The sequence below is a fragment of the Pituophis catenifer genome, unplaced genomic scaffold (genome assembly GCF_029215685.1).
Source record: "Pituophis catenifer annectens isolate HBS135680 unplaced genomic scaffold, rPitCat1.0.hap2 SCAF_4, whole genome shotgun sequence".
In the NCBI taxonomy this organism is placed as follows: Eukaryota; Metazoa; Chordata; class Lepidosauria; order Squamata; family Colubridae; genus Pituophis; species Pituophis catenifer.
Genome location: NW_027256884.1, coordinates 78,620,407 through 78,639,478, shown reverse-complemented (window position 1 = coordinate 78,639,478; position 19,072 = coordinate 78,620,407). Strand labels below are relative to the sequence as shown.

Genomic DNA, 19,072 nt, shown 5'->3' with positions numbered 1-19,072 from the left:
TTGTAATAACAAGGGTGTGCAATGTTCTGTATTCAATGTGAGACAAGGTTCTTTGGAACATGCAAAAGTGAAAATGCACCTAGCTGCTTTAATGAGTCATACACAGGTGCTGCATTGGAACTCCTAACATTCCAAAGCAACTTTTTTAAATGAAACCAAAGCATTGCAGAATTGTGTAAATATTATGTACAGTGCTTTTGATAGGTTCTTCAGATGTGCCTAGAGAAACAATTGTTTGAATCAAGGATTTTTAGCATGCCCAACGTTGTATTTTGTTTTCTCTTACCACAGATGCTATGGTTTTTCATATTCCCTGGAATTATAGCTTTAAGTAACCATTTAATTCAATTAAAATGCTCCTGACATTTCCTTTATAATTACTAAGTATTTGTTGTATGATGCAATAGGCTAAAATTAACGTTGTCCATTTTGTTATGTGAAATGTTATGTCGGTTTCTTCCTTAGTTTCTCACAACATCAAAATGACAAAATGTGTACAAGAACTCCGCGATGTCGCACTGAATTACCAATGACGTTCATTTGCCCCCCTCCCTGTCTTATACTTATTCAGTTAACCATCTTGTGATGCGAACAGAGCCGATAATTTTGCTGGACGTTTAAAATGGCGCTTTAGGGATTGCTATCGATTGACTTCAAGTTGCTGCGCACTAGAGATTAAGCGGAGAAACTATGCAGTTATGTAAATGTAAGGCAGATATTTTTCAGAATGTGTATATAATGTCGGGCCATGGTAAGCAGTCCACCATACCGGGCTGGTTTCAAACTACTTTATTGAATCTTTCCAAGCATGTTTAGGAGAGCTTCGATGTGTCCCGGGTCATAAAACCAGCCGTTCTACCCCCCCAATCCCCCGCAACCATGCAAGCTCCCATTTCCTCGGCGAGCCGCGCTCTCCCGACTCCGAGCGATAAGCAGTCACCTCGCCGTGAAGCGCAGCCGCAATATGGCCGCTGTGCCCAGCGAGGCAACGGTAAAACTAAGGTCTTCCAGCCCCGAACACTGCCTGGCATGAACGTGTGGGACAGGGGAAAACCGTTTAATTCAGTCAAGGTTTAAAGCTGAGGGAGCGCCCAAGAAGTGACTTCCACCATCAGAAAATTAATTTTAACCTAGGAAGTAATCGTTATAATCTTCTATACGTTCTCCCTTCCTAGTATAGACTTCCCACGGAACAATGACTAGCGGTTGCAGCAAATAAAAAAAGAGAAAACAGTAACGTCTGTGGGGGAACTCGGCGGTTCAGGACTCTATGGCTAAGATCGAGGGCAGAGCGTCCACACACAGACGGCTTCAGTCCCCACCTCCGACCTCAAAGCAAGCAATCAGAGAACGCAGAAGTTAAAAGGAAGAGGTAGGAAAGAACTGCATCTTCTTCCGGCGTTGCATTGTAGAGCGCAGGCGGATCTGCGTCTCGAGGAGAGAGGGGGTTTGTGCCGCGCAAGGCTGTCATGGCGACTAACATCGAGCAAATTTTTCGGTCTTTCGTCGTTACCAAGTTCCGGGAGATCCAGGAACAACAATTCGGCAGGTAAATCGTGAGAGGAATGAGCTTTATATTGCCTGGAAGGAGGTAGATTCGGGCATTGGGTACGCGGAGTAACGGATGAAGCGGATGGAGTGGGGGAGGGGTTAGCCGAGAGACCGGAAGGGGCATCGAGGGGGACACAGCTGTTCGAGAACTAGGCCGAGGGCAAATTTAGTCGGACTATCGATTTGAATTAGACACGGAAACTATGGGAGAGAAATTGGGTCTCCGAAAGACGGAAAGGGGGCGGGGGAGTCAGAAGGTTGGAAAAAGAGAAGCCGACATATGCGGCCTGGTAGTTGTTTTGGCGTCGCAAAGAATGTCAATCCTTCGTTATTTGAAATTTCGAAATCGAATCGTTGGAAGTAATCAGTGGGTTTCAGAACTTGAAAGCGGATTTTAAACCCTGGGACTATCTAATTGCCTCCTCCTGTGCAACATCGAGTGTTTTAAAAAGTTGACGCGTTCAAGAAAGGTGCTTATTTGGTATCCTTTCCCGGGAATGAGAAAGGGACGAGACTTATATGGAAATACACTGATAAATGAAGTTTACTGTTCGTAGAAAATTGTAGAATCTAACCCTTTTAAAGCATAGCTTTAAATCAATTTGCCAAAAATGTCTTTTTGATTTTTTTTTTTTTGAAATGTGTGATTATTTGAAAGTAAAATTAAACATTTTAAAAATGGTTATGAAACTATACCATGCTTAAGAATATCAAGGAAAGATTATTTTACCTATTGGATTATTTATAAAATTTATAATAGATTATTCTTTATTGATAAAACTATTTTTTGTTAGTTATCATAGAATCATGGTGAGTGACTGGACAAGTCCTTGAGACAAGAGTTCAGAAGTGGCTCGCCATTGCTGTCTTTCTAGAAGTAGTGGTCCCAAGTCACTCAGCTGCCTTTCATCCCTAAGGCAGGACTAGAACTCAGTCTTCTGGTTTCTAGCCTGGTGCTTTAACCATTTGACCAAATTTGCCTCTATTTTTATTTTATTTACTGATATTTATTATTATTATATATGATACTGATGTAGACCTATTGGACAAGATGGATAATAGGGATTTCTTTGGCAATGCTAAATGTTTAAAACACCAAATTCTGATTATAGAGGCAGTAAATAAAATACCACATGTCAGAAGAGAATATTCTGAATGCAAGAGGGATTTATTTATTTATTTATTTATTTCATGTATTTATATGTCACCCTTCTCCAGAAGGACTCAGGGCAGCGAACACAAGTTAAAAACATGTACAACAAAATCCCATTTTAAACCAAATTAACTAATAAATAATAAATAATAAAACCCAGAATAAGAGTCAGCCTATTTGCTTGAACAGCCAAGTCTTCAGGTCCTGACGGAAGGAGCGGAGATCAGGAGCCGTCTGGAGCTCGGTAGGCAACTCATTCCAGAGGGTGGGAGCACCCACAGAAAACGCCCTATTTCTTGGCGCCGCCAGACGACATTGGCTTGCCGTCAGAACCCTTAGGAGAGCAGCCCTATATGAACAAACAGGACAGTGGGAGGCAGGCAGGAGAAGGTCCTGCAAATATCCCGGACCTAAGTCATGTAGGGCCTTATAGGTGAGAACCAGCACCTTGAAGCGGACCCGGAGAACCACTGGTAACCAGTGCAGCTCACGCAGGAGAGGTGTTATATGGGAGTAACAAGGGGCTCACGTAACAACCCATGCAGCTGCATTCTGGATCAGCTGGAGTCTCCGGGTGCATCTCAGGGGCAGGTCCATGTAGAGGGAATTGCAGTAATCCAAGCGGGAAGTAACCAGGGCATGAATGACATCTTGGTCCAGGAAAGGGCACAACTGGTGCACCAGGTGAACCTGTGCAAAGGTCACGACCGTCAGGTGGTCTTCTAGGGACAGCTGAGCATCCAGGAGGACACCCAAGTTGCGAGCCCTATCAATGGGGGCAAGTTTTTTCCCACCCATCAAAAGTGATGGGGCCTCTGAAACCCGAGATGCCAGCATCCACAGCCACTCAGTCTTGGAGGGGTTGAGTCTGAGTCTGTTTCTTCCCATCCAGGCCTGCACCGCCTCCAGACCACGGGACATCACGAAAGGGCATCTCTGGGGTGGTCTGGGGTGGAGATGTTTAATTGGGTATCATCAGCATATTGATGATATCTCACCCCGAAGCCACGAATGGTCTCACCCAGTGGCTTCATATAGATGTTAAAGAGCAGGGGGGAGAGAACCGATCCCTGAGGCACCCCACAATTTAGGGGCCTCGGGGTGGACCTCTGCCCCCCCCGCCCATACAAACTGCAAGCGACCTGAGGTAGGAGGAGAACCACTGTAAAACAGTGCCTCCCACCCCCAATCCCACAAGTCGCTGCAGTAGGATACCATGGTCGATGGTATCAAAAGCCGCTGAGAGGTCAAGTAGGACCAGGATGGAGGAACAACCCCCATCCTGAGCCCGCCAGAGATCATTCACCAGAGCAACCAATGCCGTTTCTGTGCTGTGCCTGCATCGGAAGCCCGATTGGTATGGGTCTAGGTATTCCGTTTCCTCCAGGAACTGTGGGAGTTGTTGCACCATCACAGTCTCAACAACCTTTGCAATGAAGCGAAGGTTGGAGACGGGACGATAATTATTAAGTGAGTCTGGATCCAGGGAAGGCTTTTTGAGGAGAGGTTGAACCACCACCTCCTTAAGAGAGGCGGGGAAGACCCCCTCCTTCAACGAAGCATTGACAATTGCCTGGATCCAGTCTCTAATCACCTCCCTGACAGCCAAAACCAACCAGGAGGGACAAGGATCCAATAAGCAAGTGGAGGAACCAAATTTACCCATAATCCTGTCCACTTCCTTAACAGAAACAGGGTCAAACTCAACCCAGATATTGCTCTCAAGACCTACCCTAGTCTTCCCATTGGATTCTGCCCAGTCAGAGTCCAATCTGATCTGGGTCTGAGCGATTTTATCATGCAGAAACTGTACAAAATCCTCAGCTCTGCCCTGCCCTTTTGGCAAGAAGTTATGTCAATAAGTAGTATAAAGGTTATAGATATTCTTTAAATTTTATAATTAGGCAATTGCAACAAAAGATGCAAATTGGAAATGCACTTCTATAGCAGTAAACAAATGTTTGCATTTTAATTGTTGTGTCTGTAGTTTACTATCTTAAATTCTGTTCTTTGGAAGACAGTAGCTTACATGTAAATATGTTTTAGGTTTTGGAGTGAGTTTTACTACCTGAATCAGCACCCAATGTGTGAATGAAGAACTAATATTGAGATTTCTGCCCTAAGTGGTTGCATTACAAATAATGTAAACTTCCAAAGAATGTGAGCTTGCAGAGTGAAATTGTTGTAGGTCCAAGTGTACTTTCTTCAGCATATATTTGTGAAAATAGATTTTCAGTATTGTAGCCAGGAACAAATACTGAAATAGGCTGAATGACGTAGCAACTCTAAAACTTTGTTGTTGTTTTTTAAAAAATTGCACAAATTCCATTGAACATATGCATTGAGATGCTTGCCAGTATACAGAATAATTCTTATAAATATTCCTTTCATTTTCATGAAACAAATAAATGTAACTCAAGTTTACTTTAGTTAGGGTAAAAATAATCAGATTATATCTGTGTCATAAAACTACAAAAAAGGGATGTTATATTCTGGAAAGGAGTATACAGGTAATTATCAACAAATTAGCACTTGAAAAGATCACTCAATTTTCTTATACTCTAATGTTGATTTGTAAATGGATTTTATTTACCTATGTCAGCTGAGTGCACATGGCTGAAAAACAGATATACATGGTTAGGCAAAAATACAGTGCCTTTGTTTCAAGTGGTAACCTCAGAAAAACAAATAGCACTGAAGATTTGACAACCTATAGTAGGATATAACACTAAAAAAGAATTGGGCTCAAGATTGTGCAGGCTTTATTGTAGCTGCTTAATTGTAAGTTTGATTAAAAATATCAGATATAGGTACTATTTTCTGCAAGGAAATTTATGTCCTCCCACTGTTTTTAATATAGTCTTCTGAATACAATGTATGGTACAATGCCTTGGCATTCTTGTCTCATCTGTTAAAAACATGGACATTGGACATTATTATATGTAATATGTACTTCAAAGGACATGTAATGTTCTATACATTTGATTGACATAAATTATAACTTTATTGTTTTATTGTATTATGCTTTATGTGATTATTACCTGTTGAGCACTTTTCCTTTGTTGTGAATTTCATATGAAAATATTTTTTATATTTATACAGTTATTGTCTAAGAGGTTTATGTGTAAATTGTTGAACTAGTAAACATATAGGATATATTTGACTGTATATTCTTGAAATATGTCTGATCTTGAGATTTTTAATTTTTTTTTCTTGATTAGTGGAAAGCTAGGAAATCAGCACAATGGTGAAATAAACACATCTGGACAAGTAAATTCCTCAGATGATACAATTCAATCTATAGAAAGTCTTCAAAATGATTCACTAGTGCAGAAGATAGAACAAGTATTATCAGAAGTGTTGGGTACTGAGCCACGGTACAAATCAGGTAAATTAAAAAATATTTTAAGATCAGTTTTTAATTTTATCTATATGTCTTTAAAATAGATAATCCTTGCAAAATATTATGTTATCTCCAAAATGCGTACATTTAATATAGCCTTCTGGAGAAGAATTACGTACTGTTTTGCAAAACGTTTGTACTGTTTTCTGTACCGTTTGCTGTGTCAGGATGGATTAAATTGAAATTTGGAGAAAATAGTTGTATCAATTTTGTATATATTTTGTAATTTATATAAATTAAAGTAGCATAAGTATAAATGTTTATTTAATGTGTTCTAACACAATATTTAAATTGTAATCGTTTATAGTTAACTTGTATTCAGAAGTTAATCTTCTGAATAGAGTTCTATGCTATAAAGAAATTAAGGGAAAATTTTGCCTTCAAAAATTTTACCTGTTGTTGATATAGGATCACCCTCCCCTTTGTTAAAAAAAAAGGGTTATTCTTTGTGCATAGAGAGCAAAGTATTTGAGTTACTCTGTCCACAAAAATACAGAAGACACTATTTCCGTTAATATGTCAGGTGTAGTAGAACTGTTGACTTTTTTTTTCAACAAAGTGTGTTGGTTTTCTGATGATTAATAAATCTGATGATTTCAGCTTTACAAAGGACCAATATGGAGTTCTGTGCTTTTCTAATATTCACATATTGCTGCATAATTGGATATGTTAAAATTGGAATCTGTCTGCCAAAAGAAGATGAAAATTTAAGTTAGAAAGAACATGATCTAATTAATATATAAATTAAAAAGAAATTGTGCAAAAATGCCCCCTATGGTGAAGATAAACCCCCTAAACCTAAGGCATAAATGAATATGCTATAAAGGAATCAGTAAATATAGGTATTCCTTGACTTACAACAGTTCAGTTAGTGACCATTTGAAGTTACAACAGCACTGAAAAAAGTAACTTAAAACTGTTTTTCATGCTTATGACTGTTGCAGCATCTCCGTTGTCAAAATTCAGCCACTTGGCAACTGACTCATATTTATGAAGGTTGCAGTATCCCGAGATCATGTGATCAACATTTGTGACTTTCTGATAAGCAAAGTCAATTGGTAAACCAGGTTCATTTAACAAGCATGTTACTAAAAAACTGCAGTGACTCATTTAACAACTGTGGCAAGAAAAGTCATCAAATGGGGCAAAATTCACTTAACAATTTTCTTACTTAGCAACAGAAATATTGGGCTCAATTGTGGTCGTATGTTGAGGACTACCGGTATAGGACCTTAGGTCTTTGGAAATTCATGGTATATATCAGTATTTTTAATAATAATTGCTTGTTGACTCCTATAACCTGACAATTCCAGCAAATATAGCAAAACTGCTTATTGGTTAGTCTTATAAAATTTGGCCTTTGATTTTCATACAACTTTGTCAGTTTTTGTTTTAAATTTTAATCAAAATATCTTTTTAAAGGGGATGGAGATGATATCGAAAGGAATAATTCACGCTCTATTAAGAGAGGCTTATCTGAAGATGTGCAAGATGAAATTCCAAGGAAAAAGTCTAAGAAGGACAAGAAACATAAAGATAAAAAGAAAAAGAAAAAACGAAAGAAGGAAAAAAAAGAGAAGAAATATAAAAAACATGCCAAAGAAACAGATGTTCAGCAAAAGGAATGCGGAGATATGCAACTTATTTCTCATTCAAATCTGGAAAATTCAGGTTCTCTCTTAAGTGCTGAAAATGATATAGATACACCCTCTGGGTCTACCTTGAAAGAAGTTTCTACTTTGATTAATGAAAAAACTGTCTATGAAAATCTAAACTCACCTATGTTGAATAATATGTTTAGTTCAGATACCAGCAAACTGGATACCTCTGAAGAAGATTCTACTGTCATAAGTATTCAGGAGGTCAGTGAAGTCAAGCTTACAAATGAAAAAGAATTGGAAGATGACAGTTACCATCCTAATGTAACTGTAAATACACGCCCAGAGGATAAATATTTAAGTGATGCCATTTGCACAGTTGGAGAAAGAGTGTTGGATATAAGTGAAGTAGAGCAAGCTAAATTAATGTTGGAGACAACAGATCAAGAAAACATTCCTGAAAGCAGTCCATATTGTGTAAGAGGGGAGCCAGAACATTTGGAAACCAGGCTGGAATCTACTCCAATGAAAGTAACATGTGTAAGTTCAGTCACAGAACCTGTGGCTTCAAAAAATTTGAAAGAAACAATATCCACATCTTTTGAACCAACTGGCTATAAATTTATGACTCTCCCTTTGGAGTCAAATGCAGAAGCTAAAGATTCAGTAACAACTTTAGGATTTTTAGCTATGGTGGTAGGAAAAGATTTTGAAGCAACTTCAGAATTTTTAAATACTGCAAAAGTGAAAGCTTCAGAAAGAAGTCTTAAGCATTCCAGTAGAAAAAGTGATTCAGTGCACGATTCTGAGAAAACTCTCACAATGAAAGATTTGCACAAACCACAACAGTTTGGAACAGAACAGAAAGATTTGGAAACTGCTCCAGAAGCTGTCCATACAGTCCCTCAAAAAGATCCTGAGCTAGCTCTGATAGTTCAGCTGAAACCTCAGCAAGAAGTTTCAGAATTTGATGTACAAAAATATAATAGAACAAACCTTAATACAGAGATTCCAAAAGAGATGAAAGAATTAAGAGAAACTTCTACCCTCATGACAGGACTGAGTGAATCAGAAAAAAATGCAGGATATCTTCCAATCCAAAAAGATGTCACAGTTTTACAAAGAGTACCACTGTTAGAAAATATGACTAGAATAGATTCAGAAGAACATCTCTCAGTTGTAGTATTGGAAAAAACAAATTTAGAAATTAATTCTGATTTTACGCAAATTGACACAAAATGCTTAAAAGCAAAATCTGATGGTGTAACAGAATCAGAAAATTGGAAACCTGCTCCAGAATCTTCTAAAGCAAAGAATTTAGAATGTGTCCAGGAATTTGAGAAGGCTGAACAGATTAATTATTTGGAAACTTCATTAGAAACTGTAATAGAAAATAGAGGAAACTCTAAAATCATTCAACATTCTCTGGCACTGTTTAATGTGAAAGTTCCTGAAAATGCTTCGCAATTAAAAGACGTGAATGTTTCAGAAACAACAATACAAACAGAGGTTGGGAAAATACAAAATCTGGAAAGTTCAAAATATGTAGATCTAAGAAAGAAAGAAAGCAAGAATGCAGAGAAGTCGAAAAATACTCCAGTATCTTCAATGCTTGCAAACAATTTAGAAAATACCTCTTCAGAGTTGCAGTGCATAGAAGAAATTAAAACAGTGAAGGAAACTTCACAATCTGATGTGGAGGCACACAAAAAAGATTTCAAAACTGGTCTTGAACCTGAAGAGAGAGATGTGGATGCTGGCTCAGGATCCCTGCAGATGATATTTGCAAACTATTCAGAACATAATCTAGAACTTTATACAGAAACTGAAGGTATGGAGTTGAAAAATTCAGATGCAGTTTTGAAATCATTGCATAAGTCGAATGTTGACAATTTTGAACCACCGTGTGCCAAGGAAATCAGATATGTTAAAAGTACAGAATCTGAAGCAGTGACTGAAGCAAATGATTTACAAGAAAACTTAAAACCATTGCAAAAACATGTAAAAAATGTGGAAACTGCATCAAAATCAATTGCATTACCAACTGTGACATACATGGAGACACTTGAAGGTACTTCCAATAGGAAACAAAGTGAAACCGAATCTCATTTTGAGCAAGAAATAGAACAGAAACGTTTTGATTCCACTGTAAAGAAAAACCAAAGTAGTGCAGATACAACAGATTTGGGACTTATATCAAGAAGTAAGGGACTAATTGAAACAAACTCCAGTAAAATAGGAGAAAGTGAGTCGTTAGGTAAGAGTCAAGGTCCATTATTCATTTCAAAATCATTGCATGAAATTGATGTAAATTCAGAAAAAAGTAATCAAGAATTTAAAGGAATAGCAGTAGTACAAGACTTAAAAGAACCTGAAAAACCTTTGGCAACTGCAATTGATCCTAAAGAATTTTTTAAATTGAAAAATTTAGTATTAGTTGAACCAAAAGATGATTTTCCATTTGGCACTACTGTGAAACAATTTGAATCAGTTTCAGAATCTCTTGAACAAAATCAAGAACAATTAGAGCACACAAGGACACAAATTAGAAAAGAATGTTTAGATTCTGTGCTTGATTTAGGTGTTAAATGTGCAAGAACAAGTTCAAAGATTCTGTATATAGATGAATTTAATATTCAGGAAAAGAACAAGAAATTGGAAGAAAAAATAGAAACTACAGGATTAATGGACGCACCAGAATCTCTGCATTTGTCAGAGAGAGATCTGATTGTTCTTACTTCTGATTCTGGAACTAAAGTTTCAGACTATGGTCCAGAAACTGTGTACTTGGCAAAAACAAATTCAGAGACCATCCCAAAGTCTTATGAAATTCAAATGAAAGATTCAAAAACTTCAGAATCTAAAACAATGAATGTAAAAGACTTGAACATTGATTCAGAACCTTTGCTTCAAACAGGTGTAGAAACTAAAGAATACATTCCAGGATGTAAATCAGATAGTGTGGAATTTACAGCAGAAATTCCCAGAAAAAATGAAATGCTTCCAGAATCAAAGAGTATAACAAAGTTGCAAAACTCAAATGCATTACTCAGAAGTGAAGCATTGACATATGAACATTTGAAAACACCTCCAGCATCTGTATACATAATAGATACTGAAGATCTAGAAATACCTCCCAAGTCTAAAGAATTGGATGTAATAGAAAAGCAGGGTGTTCTAACATCTCTATTTGCCTCAGTGGAATCCATAGATGTACCAGAAGAAAGTTTTGAACGTAATTACAGAACAGATATGAAAAGGGTAGAAGGAAGTCAGAAGTCAATTAATGTAGAGTTTATGGGTAAAGAAAAGATAAATGATGAACCTGTCCAGCCATCTAATGAAAATGATGCAAATATTTCAAAACTGTTTATGTCTTCAAATCGTGGTGTAAGGGCACAGATTATAGAAGAAAGACTGTCAGTTGCTGACAAAGAAAGTGTTTCTGGTATAACTTCAGAATCAGGTACAGAATTATTAAAATGTTCTGGAGTTTCTGAAACTATCACAGGCCAAGAGAGAGAGAAGCTTGATACAACTCTGCCTGAATTTATGGTGGATGTCCAAGATTTGAAAGAAAGCCCTACTAATTTAGATGCACGAGAGATGAAGGATTTAAAAGCTACTCAGAGAGAAAAATATACTAAGTCTCTTTATGTATTAGAATCCAGAGATGCAGCTGATGTTTCACAGTCTGGGTCTAAAATTGAACCAAAAGGTTTAAGAGCAACAATGAGCTACGAAAGACTATCGGAAATAAAAACTCCAGTGGCCACTGCAATGCAGTCAAAGAAACCAGAATTAACATCTTCAGAATCTGTTTCTATATTGGAAGTAACTGACAGTTCAAAAATCCCAGAGCTCAAAACTGCTCAAACGTATTTGGGAGTAACTGGTTTCAAATCTTCTGACACAACTGCAGAGAGTTGTCCACTAGAAATAATTGACTCTGACTCGCAAATACAACAAGAAAACATTTTGGAAGTAAAAAATTTGGAATCTGCTTCAGAAATTAAATATGGGCTAGCAACACATCCATTCAAAATTGCTTCCGAATCTGAAAAAGTGACACAAGACCAACTTTCGAAAGCTATTTCAAATATATTATCTTCAGGCAATATGGAAAACCTAGAACAAATTTTGAAATACAGACGTAACCAGGAAATAAAAGATTTAGAGTCTCCCCAATATGATACCACAGTGGCCAAAAATTTAAAAGGAAGTCTTACATATGAAGAAATAATAGGTATTTCAGAGATAACTACTCAAATTTCAAAAGTAAGAGATACCGGATCAAATATATCAGCTATAGTTCCAGAAACAACTGAAAAATGTTCTGAAGTATTTCTGGAAAGTATAACTATGTCAGATACACAGGCTACAAATACAAATGTAGAACTAGACAATTTAATTAACAAGTCACCTGACATTTCTACAGATATTAATAAATCAAAATCAAATTCAGGACTTACTGATATAATGGAATTGAAATGTAACAATGCTTCAGACTCTGTACACATGAAAGAACTGGAAGATTTTGAAACAGTTGCTGTAAGCAAGTCTGTCATTGAAATAGAAAACCTTCAAACTGTACAAACATCAGGAGAGAAAGAGCAAATGGATTTTCAGGAACTCTCAAAAACAGTGTTACCTTTAAGCACTCAGAATTTGGAAAGAAACTCAAGTTTGCCACAACAAAAGTTATTAGAAACAGCTGTAGAACCTGTTAAAGATTTTGTATCAGTTTCTGAATGTTCAAGTACAAAGGATATTGAACAGAATTTAAAAAGTGGATTTGTGGCAGAAGGGAAAGTTCAGGAATCAACTGTAGAACATGTGATATTAACCCAAGATAAGAGTGCAGAAATAATTCCACAGTTGACTTCGGAAATGAAAGATTCAGAAGCAACCTTAGAATCTGTAGGTGTGGCAAACAGAAAAGATTTAGATGTACAGATTTCTTCAAAGGAACAAACAACTATAAAACCTCTCTGTATGACAACAGAAGGTAATGTGGAAGTAAATCAACTGGAAACCATTGTGCTGGGAGATTCAGGAGAAGCTGTAAAGCCTGTGCACTTGACAGAGAAAGAAGTCATCAAAGTGGGAGAATGCATTGAGGCAAAAGATTCAGGAATAGCTGTTGAATCTGAGGTTATAATAAAGGATAAAGACTTGGAAATTTCTCTTCAGGACTCTTCAAAATATCAGGATTCAGATGCTACTCTGAATTCTTCAGACATAATTAAGGAAAGTGATGGGAGTAATTTAAAAGACAAAAAAAGTGAAAAAATAAGTAGCAAAAGTAAAGATAAAAGTAAAAGTGGAAAAAAAGCAAAAAAAAGCAGATCAAAATCTCCTTCCAAGTCAAAGAAGCGTAAAAAGAAATCTAGATCACGTTCTACCTCTAGACATGTATCTAGAAGAGCACGTTCTAGAAGCAAAAATGATTCCAGGTCCAAGAGAAAGCACTCCATTTCACGTCATAAATCTAGATCCAAATCTGTTGATAAAAAAGAAGAAAAAGAATCTTCATTAAGATCTAGACGAAGACAGTCACGAACCTCTGATCGTCTTAAATCTAGATCTAAATCTCCTGATAGAAGAGAAACTTCAATAAGATCAAGACGAAGACGATCCAGATCATCTGATCACAAGTCTAGATCCAGATCAGTTGAAAAAAGAGAATCAGCTAGGAGAAGACGAAGGTTATCCAGGTCTTCTGACAATCGCAGATCTAGATCAAGATCAGTTGATAGAAGAGAGACTTTGACAAGATCAAGGAGGAAGCGCTCCAGATCTTCTGACCATCATAAATCTAGATCACGATCAAGTGACAAAAGAGAGACCTCTGTGAGAACAAGGCGAAGGCGATCTCAGTCTTCTGATCATTGTAGATCTAGATCCAAATCGTTTGACAGAAGAGACTCTTCAATAAGAACACGGAGAAGGCGATCTAGATCTTCTGATAATCTCAAATCTAGGTCAAGATCTCCCGATGACAAGAGAGAGCTTTCAGTGAGAAGAAGGGGGAGAAGATCAAGGACCCCTGAAATCCGCAAATCTAGGTCTAGATCTGTTGACAGAAGGGAGATTTCAGGGAGAGGAAGGCGAAGGCGCTCAAGATCCTCTGATAATCGTAAGTCAAGATCCAGATCAGTTGACAAAAGAGAGAGTTCAGTGAGGATAAGGCGAAGGCGATCCAGGTCTTCTGATAACCGCAGATCAAAGTCCAAATCTGTTGACAAAAGGGAGACTTCAGTGAGGATGAAACGAAGGCGGTCTGGGTCCTCTGATCGCAAATCTAGATCCAAATCTGCTGATAAAAGAGAGACCTCAGCTAGATCAAAAAGGAGACGTTCTAGGTCTTCTGATAATCACAAATCTAGATCGAAATCTGTTGAGAACACAGAAACCGCAGCAAAATCAAAAAGACGATCTAAATCTACTGATCATAAGTCCAGAACAAAATCAGTTGAAAAGAGGGAGTCAACCTTAAATTCTAGACATAGACGATCTAGGTCATCAGATCGGCCAAGATCTAAATCAAAATCTAGATCAAAGTCTTCTGAAAGAAAAAAAGACAAAGATTCTGTGGATGGATCAAGAGAAAAACGTTCTAAATACAGATCAAAGTCTAAGTCTCTTGAGAAAACAGATGGAACTGAGTCTTTGGAAGCAACTTTGAATAATCGAGAAAAATCACCTGAGCAGCACAAATCTAAATCTAGGTCTAGGTCTAAATCTATTGATAAAGCAGGAGAGAAAGAACGCTTGAGAAGATCAAAAAGTAAAGGTTCCAAGTCCCCAGAAACTAGGTCTCGTAGACGTAGAACAGTATCAAGGTCTAGAAGAAATCGTTCACGATCATTAACACGGAAGAGAACAAGATCTAAATCTGATCATCGATCACAGTCACGCTCTCGAACTCGTTCACAATCACGTTCAAGACGGAGGAGGACTAGATCAAGATCAGTATCAAGACAGCGATCTTTGTCAAGGAAAAGAAATAGACGATCTCGGAGAAATCGATCAAGATCAACAGAGAGGAGGAGAAGAAGATCTGATTCAAGAGACAGTTATAGAATATCTCTCAGGTTGCGGTCCAGAAGTCGAACACCTGTCCGTCTGAGATGTTCTAGGTCTACAGGAAGAAGAAGAAGTACTAGTAAATCACCTGATCATCGACGGTCTAGATCTTCAAGCAGATCACCAAAACGTCTCACTGACTTGGGTAAGCAATGTTTCCTCTTGCTAGATTATTTTAGCATTCATATATTTATTTCATATCATGAATGCATTCAAAGCTATTCCCCGCCCTTCAGAAGTTTCTTGGATGAGTAGTAAAACATCTTCAAGGAAAAAAACAATCCAGCTTGAGTTTTGAAAAAGCACCTTTGGGTTCCACAGTTTAGGTTTTGCATTGCATTTATATGCATCTTGATGCTGATTAGTATTTGAAGAAAAATATCCAAGATGACCAGAAAGGGCAGGAAGACTTGGAAGACAAAAGATAATTCATTAATTACTATAATAAAAGTGGCTTGAGCTTGAGGTTTATGGTTTAATTAGGGCATCGGTTGGAACCCTGATAGCAAGTCTTTCATTCTTTATAATCGCCCCCAGCCAATATCATGCCTTCAAGTATCTTGACTAGTTGGCATTATACTTTTTTCTTATTTTTTTTCTACATTATTAATTTATAATATAAAATATAAAAATACAAAAGAAATAGGAAAATAACAGAGGGAAAAGGGAAAGGAAAAGTGTAGGGCAAAGAGGTGGAAGAAAGGTTGATTTCTGATTTCCCTTTGGTGCAGTAGAATAAGACAATAACATCAAACCTCAATTTTTTACTTTGACATATTATAAACTAGCCATTTCTATAACAACAAACCTATTTCATTGATAAAACTCAAAAGTTTCATTTTTTTTCTACCTCAAACACAAAGTTCAAAAGTGGTTTCCAAGTAAAAACAAAAGCAATTGTATTTTTTTTCTTTGATCAAAGCAGTCAATATGGCCATCTCTGCTAATTCCACAATTTTTGCAAACATTCATCCATTGCAGGAATCAAAGTGGCCTTCCATTTTCGTGTGTAAAGTAATTTTGCTGCTGTCAACATATATAACATACAGTTCCAAAAAAAAATTCCAAGTCTTTTTCCATTAAACCCAGAATAAAAGTTTATGGTTTTATCTTTATATTCACTTTGGGAATCTTCTGTATTAAGATGTGAATCTTACTCCAATATTTCTTAGCTTTATCACATGTCCACAATAAGTGATAAAAGATACCTTCTTTACATTTGCATTTATAACATTCATTTGAAATGCCTTTATACATTCTTGACAACTTATCTGGTTTTAAATACCAATGATACATCATCTTATAAAATTTTTCTTTTAAATTACAATTTAGTGTAAATTTTAGACCTTTCGTCCATATATTCTCCCATTGTTCATTACATTATATCCAAAGTTTCTTGCCCATTGAATCATGTAATGCTTTACATATTCATTGTCCAAATTCAAATTCAATAATTTATAGGCCTTAGCAATAATATGCTCATCACTACCGTGCAGTAAGATTTCTAATTCATTTTTCACAGTCAAACCCATAACTTTTTGTCTGATTTAAATCTTTCCATTGTAATTATGCAAACCAATGGCAGACACGTCCTTCTGATTCTAATTCCTCTTTAGATTTTAGGATCACCAAAACTTAGTTGTACGAGGTGCAATGACAATAAAGTAAACAAAACTAAACTAAAATATATTATTTGACCATAAATCCATCAGTCTGGCTTTGCCACCATTCCTTTACTAAAAAAAGTTTCCTGGCATCTTCACAGAAAATTTTGTTTTATATTTATTCCAAATTCTTAGGAGGAGGGCACGTCTAACAAAATGGTTATTAAAATAGACATTTACTTTAACCTTGTCATACCATAAATAGCTGTGCCATCCAAATCTTAATTCATGGCCTCTAAATCAAGTATTCTCTTATTCTGAAGATTAACCCACTCTTAGCCAAATCTCAAACAGCAAACATCGAAATACAATTTCAAATCTGATAAACCCAAACCTCTTATTTCCTTAGCATCTTGCAGTAATTTGTATCTAATTCTTGTTATTTTCCCTTGCCATATAAATGTGGAAATATCCCTCTGTCATTGTTTAAATGGAGTATCAGTTGCAAGTAATGGCAATGTCTAAAACAGAAAAAGCATGTTTGGTAAAACATCCATCTTAATTACAGAAATTCTACCCATTAATGATATTAATAATTAATAATATTACAATTTATCCCATCTCAATAAGTCCTTTTCGATTTTATTCCAAAAATGTACATAGTTATTTTGAAATAGTTTTGTGTTTCTATTTACCAATATAACCCCCAGGTTTTTCACTTTTTTCTCAACCTTCAAACCAGCCTTTTAGTCAATATGTCACCGTCCTGAGAGGTCTATTCTTAATAAGCATTGTTGTTTTCTGTGTATTTATTTTAAAACCTGCTAAAATCCCAAACTCATTTAATTTCCTCATCAAATATTCTATATTATTTTTGGGGTCTTGCAAAAATATAACCATCAGCAAATGCCCTCAATTTATAAACTTTTTAATATTTATACCTGTTATTTTCTCATTTTGCCTAATATCTCTATTCAAAAATTATACTGCCTATTGTTCTACTTTAACTGAACACCCAGACTTAATAATTGGCTTCTTAAGTGGGTGAGAATGCTAGAATAGATATTTGGAAAGAGGTAGACAATTGTTCAAATTTCAAACCAGCATTTGAATTCTGTATGTTCACATCACGAGACTGACAAAATATAAATAATTTCCTTTTCCTTGTAGATAAAGCACAGTTACTTGAAATAGCCAAGGCAAATGCAGCAGCAATGTGTGCTAAGGCTGGTGTTCCACTCCCACCAAATCTGATGCCTGTTATAACTCCAGAGAAGAAGGAAGAGAAAGTTACTCAAAAGTCAGCAAAAGAAACAATATTGGAACTGACTGAGGTGAGAGGAACAAAATGAAACTGATGTATGAAAATTAGCTAGAGGTGTGCCAAAGTGTCAAATTTGAAGCACCTTTAAGTGCAAACCGGTTATTTTAAATATAAAATGGTCATTTTCTCAAGCAATTCCAAAATTGAAACAGAACAGAGCATCATGAATTTGAAATCATTTTGCGTTCTGTCTTAACACTGATGTAATGAAAACAATTCGTGCTATATTTAGTTTTCAAAATAAAAAAATACCTTGTTTGAAAAACATTAGATCTAATACAAGGACACAAATAAGTGCAAGTGCAAATGAACTGAGTCTGGATTTTTTTTTTACTTGATTTGTGTATATGTCTGGGTGTGTTTTTGAATCAGTATTGATTCTTGGTGACTAATTAGATCATGGAAGTTTTTTCAACAGATTTCAGAAGTGGCTCACCATTGCCTTCTTTCTAGAGTTGAGATATGATAGTCCCAAGGTCACCTAGCTGGCTTTGTGCCGAAGGTAGACTAGAATTCATGATCTCCCACTTTCTAGCCAGGTACCTTAACCCTTAGACCAAACTGGCTTTTACATGAGAAGAATAATAATATTGCTTTGTTCTTTATCCGGGATAAAATTATGCATCCTTTCTGGAAATAAACTAGTTAGCTCTCGGATTTACTAGATCACCTGGCTTTGTAACTCTGAATGGCAGTAAGAGCAGGTTTAGTTATACTGTTTTAGTGGATGATTGTTCTGAGTCTAGTATTTTTAACTGTTATTGTCATATTTTAGGAAATTCCATTATATACATTTATCTTCCTGATCCTTTAATAATTTTATTTCATTATATTCTATATAATGGTTTTTTATATTTTCAGAAATGCAAGAAGATTGCCCAAAGCCAGGAAGATGATGTCATTGTAAATAAGCCTCATGTTTCTGATGAAGAAGAGGAGGAACATCCTTTTATCAACCATCCCTTTAAACTGAATGAGCCCAAGCCTATTTTTTTCAATTTAACTGTACGTATTGTAAACATCACTTGTAGCTGCATTTTGTTTCATTTATGTACTTTTTACACTTAAGTGACAAGGGAACACACAAGTACAATGTTTTATTAATTGCAGAGAAATACTGACTGTTAGTGTAATGAGCTATTGCTAGCATTTGGGCATATTCTGGGTTTTTAAATGGATCTCACCAACATTTTAAAAAGCAAAATATGTATAAGTGGAGTTCTAAGTGGTGAAAAGACAGAGATTACCTTCCTCCCTTCAAGTTATTGAACATTTAGTTAACACACAGTAATATATTTACACTATTGAGACAGTAGTGAACATTTGATTTGTTTCATATAATTTACGGAA

General features: G+C 36.3%; 1 protein-coding gene across 9 annotated transcripts in view; it reads left to right on the top strand.

Annotated features, from left to right (window-relative positions):
• Positions 1-1,175: 1,175 nt before the first annotated feature.
• SON (SON DNA and RNA binding protein) overlaps positions 1,176-19,072 on the top strand; it is a 34,548-nt gene continuing 16,651 nt past the window's right edge. For all 9 annotated transcript variants that reach the window (XR_011600425.1, XR_011600424.1, XM_070944328.1 and 6 more), the window contains exons 1-5: positions 1,176-1,549; positions 5,926-6,092; positions 7,530-14,939; positions 17,569-17,732; positions 18,584-18,727. Coding sequence is in view for 7 of the 9 variants with exons in the window: in XM_070944328.1 (XP_070800429.1) it covers positions 1,470-1,549; positions 5,926-6,092; positions 7,530-14,939; positions 17,569-17,732; positions 18,584-18,727 (7,965 nt within the window). In the remaining 2 variants the exon portion in view is untranslated. The remainder of the gene's footprint in view (positions 1,550-5,925; positions 6,093-7,529; positions 14,940-17,568; positions 17,733-18,583; positions 18,728-19,072) is intronic.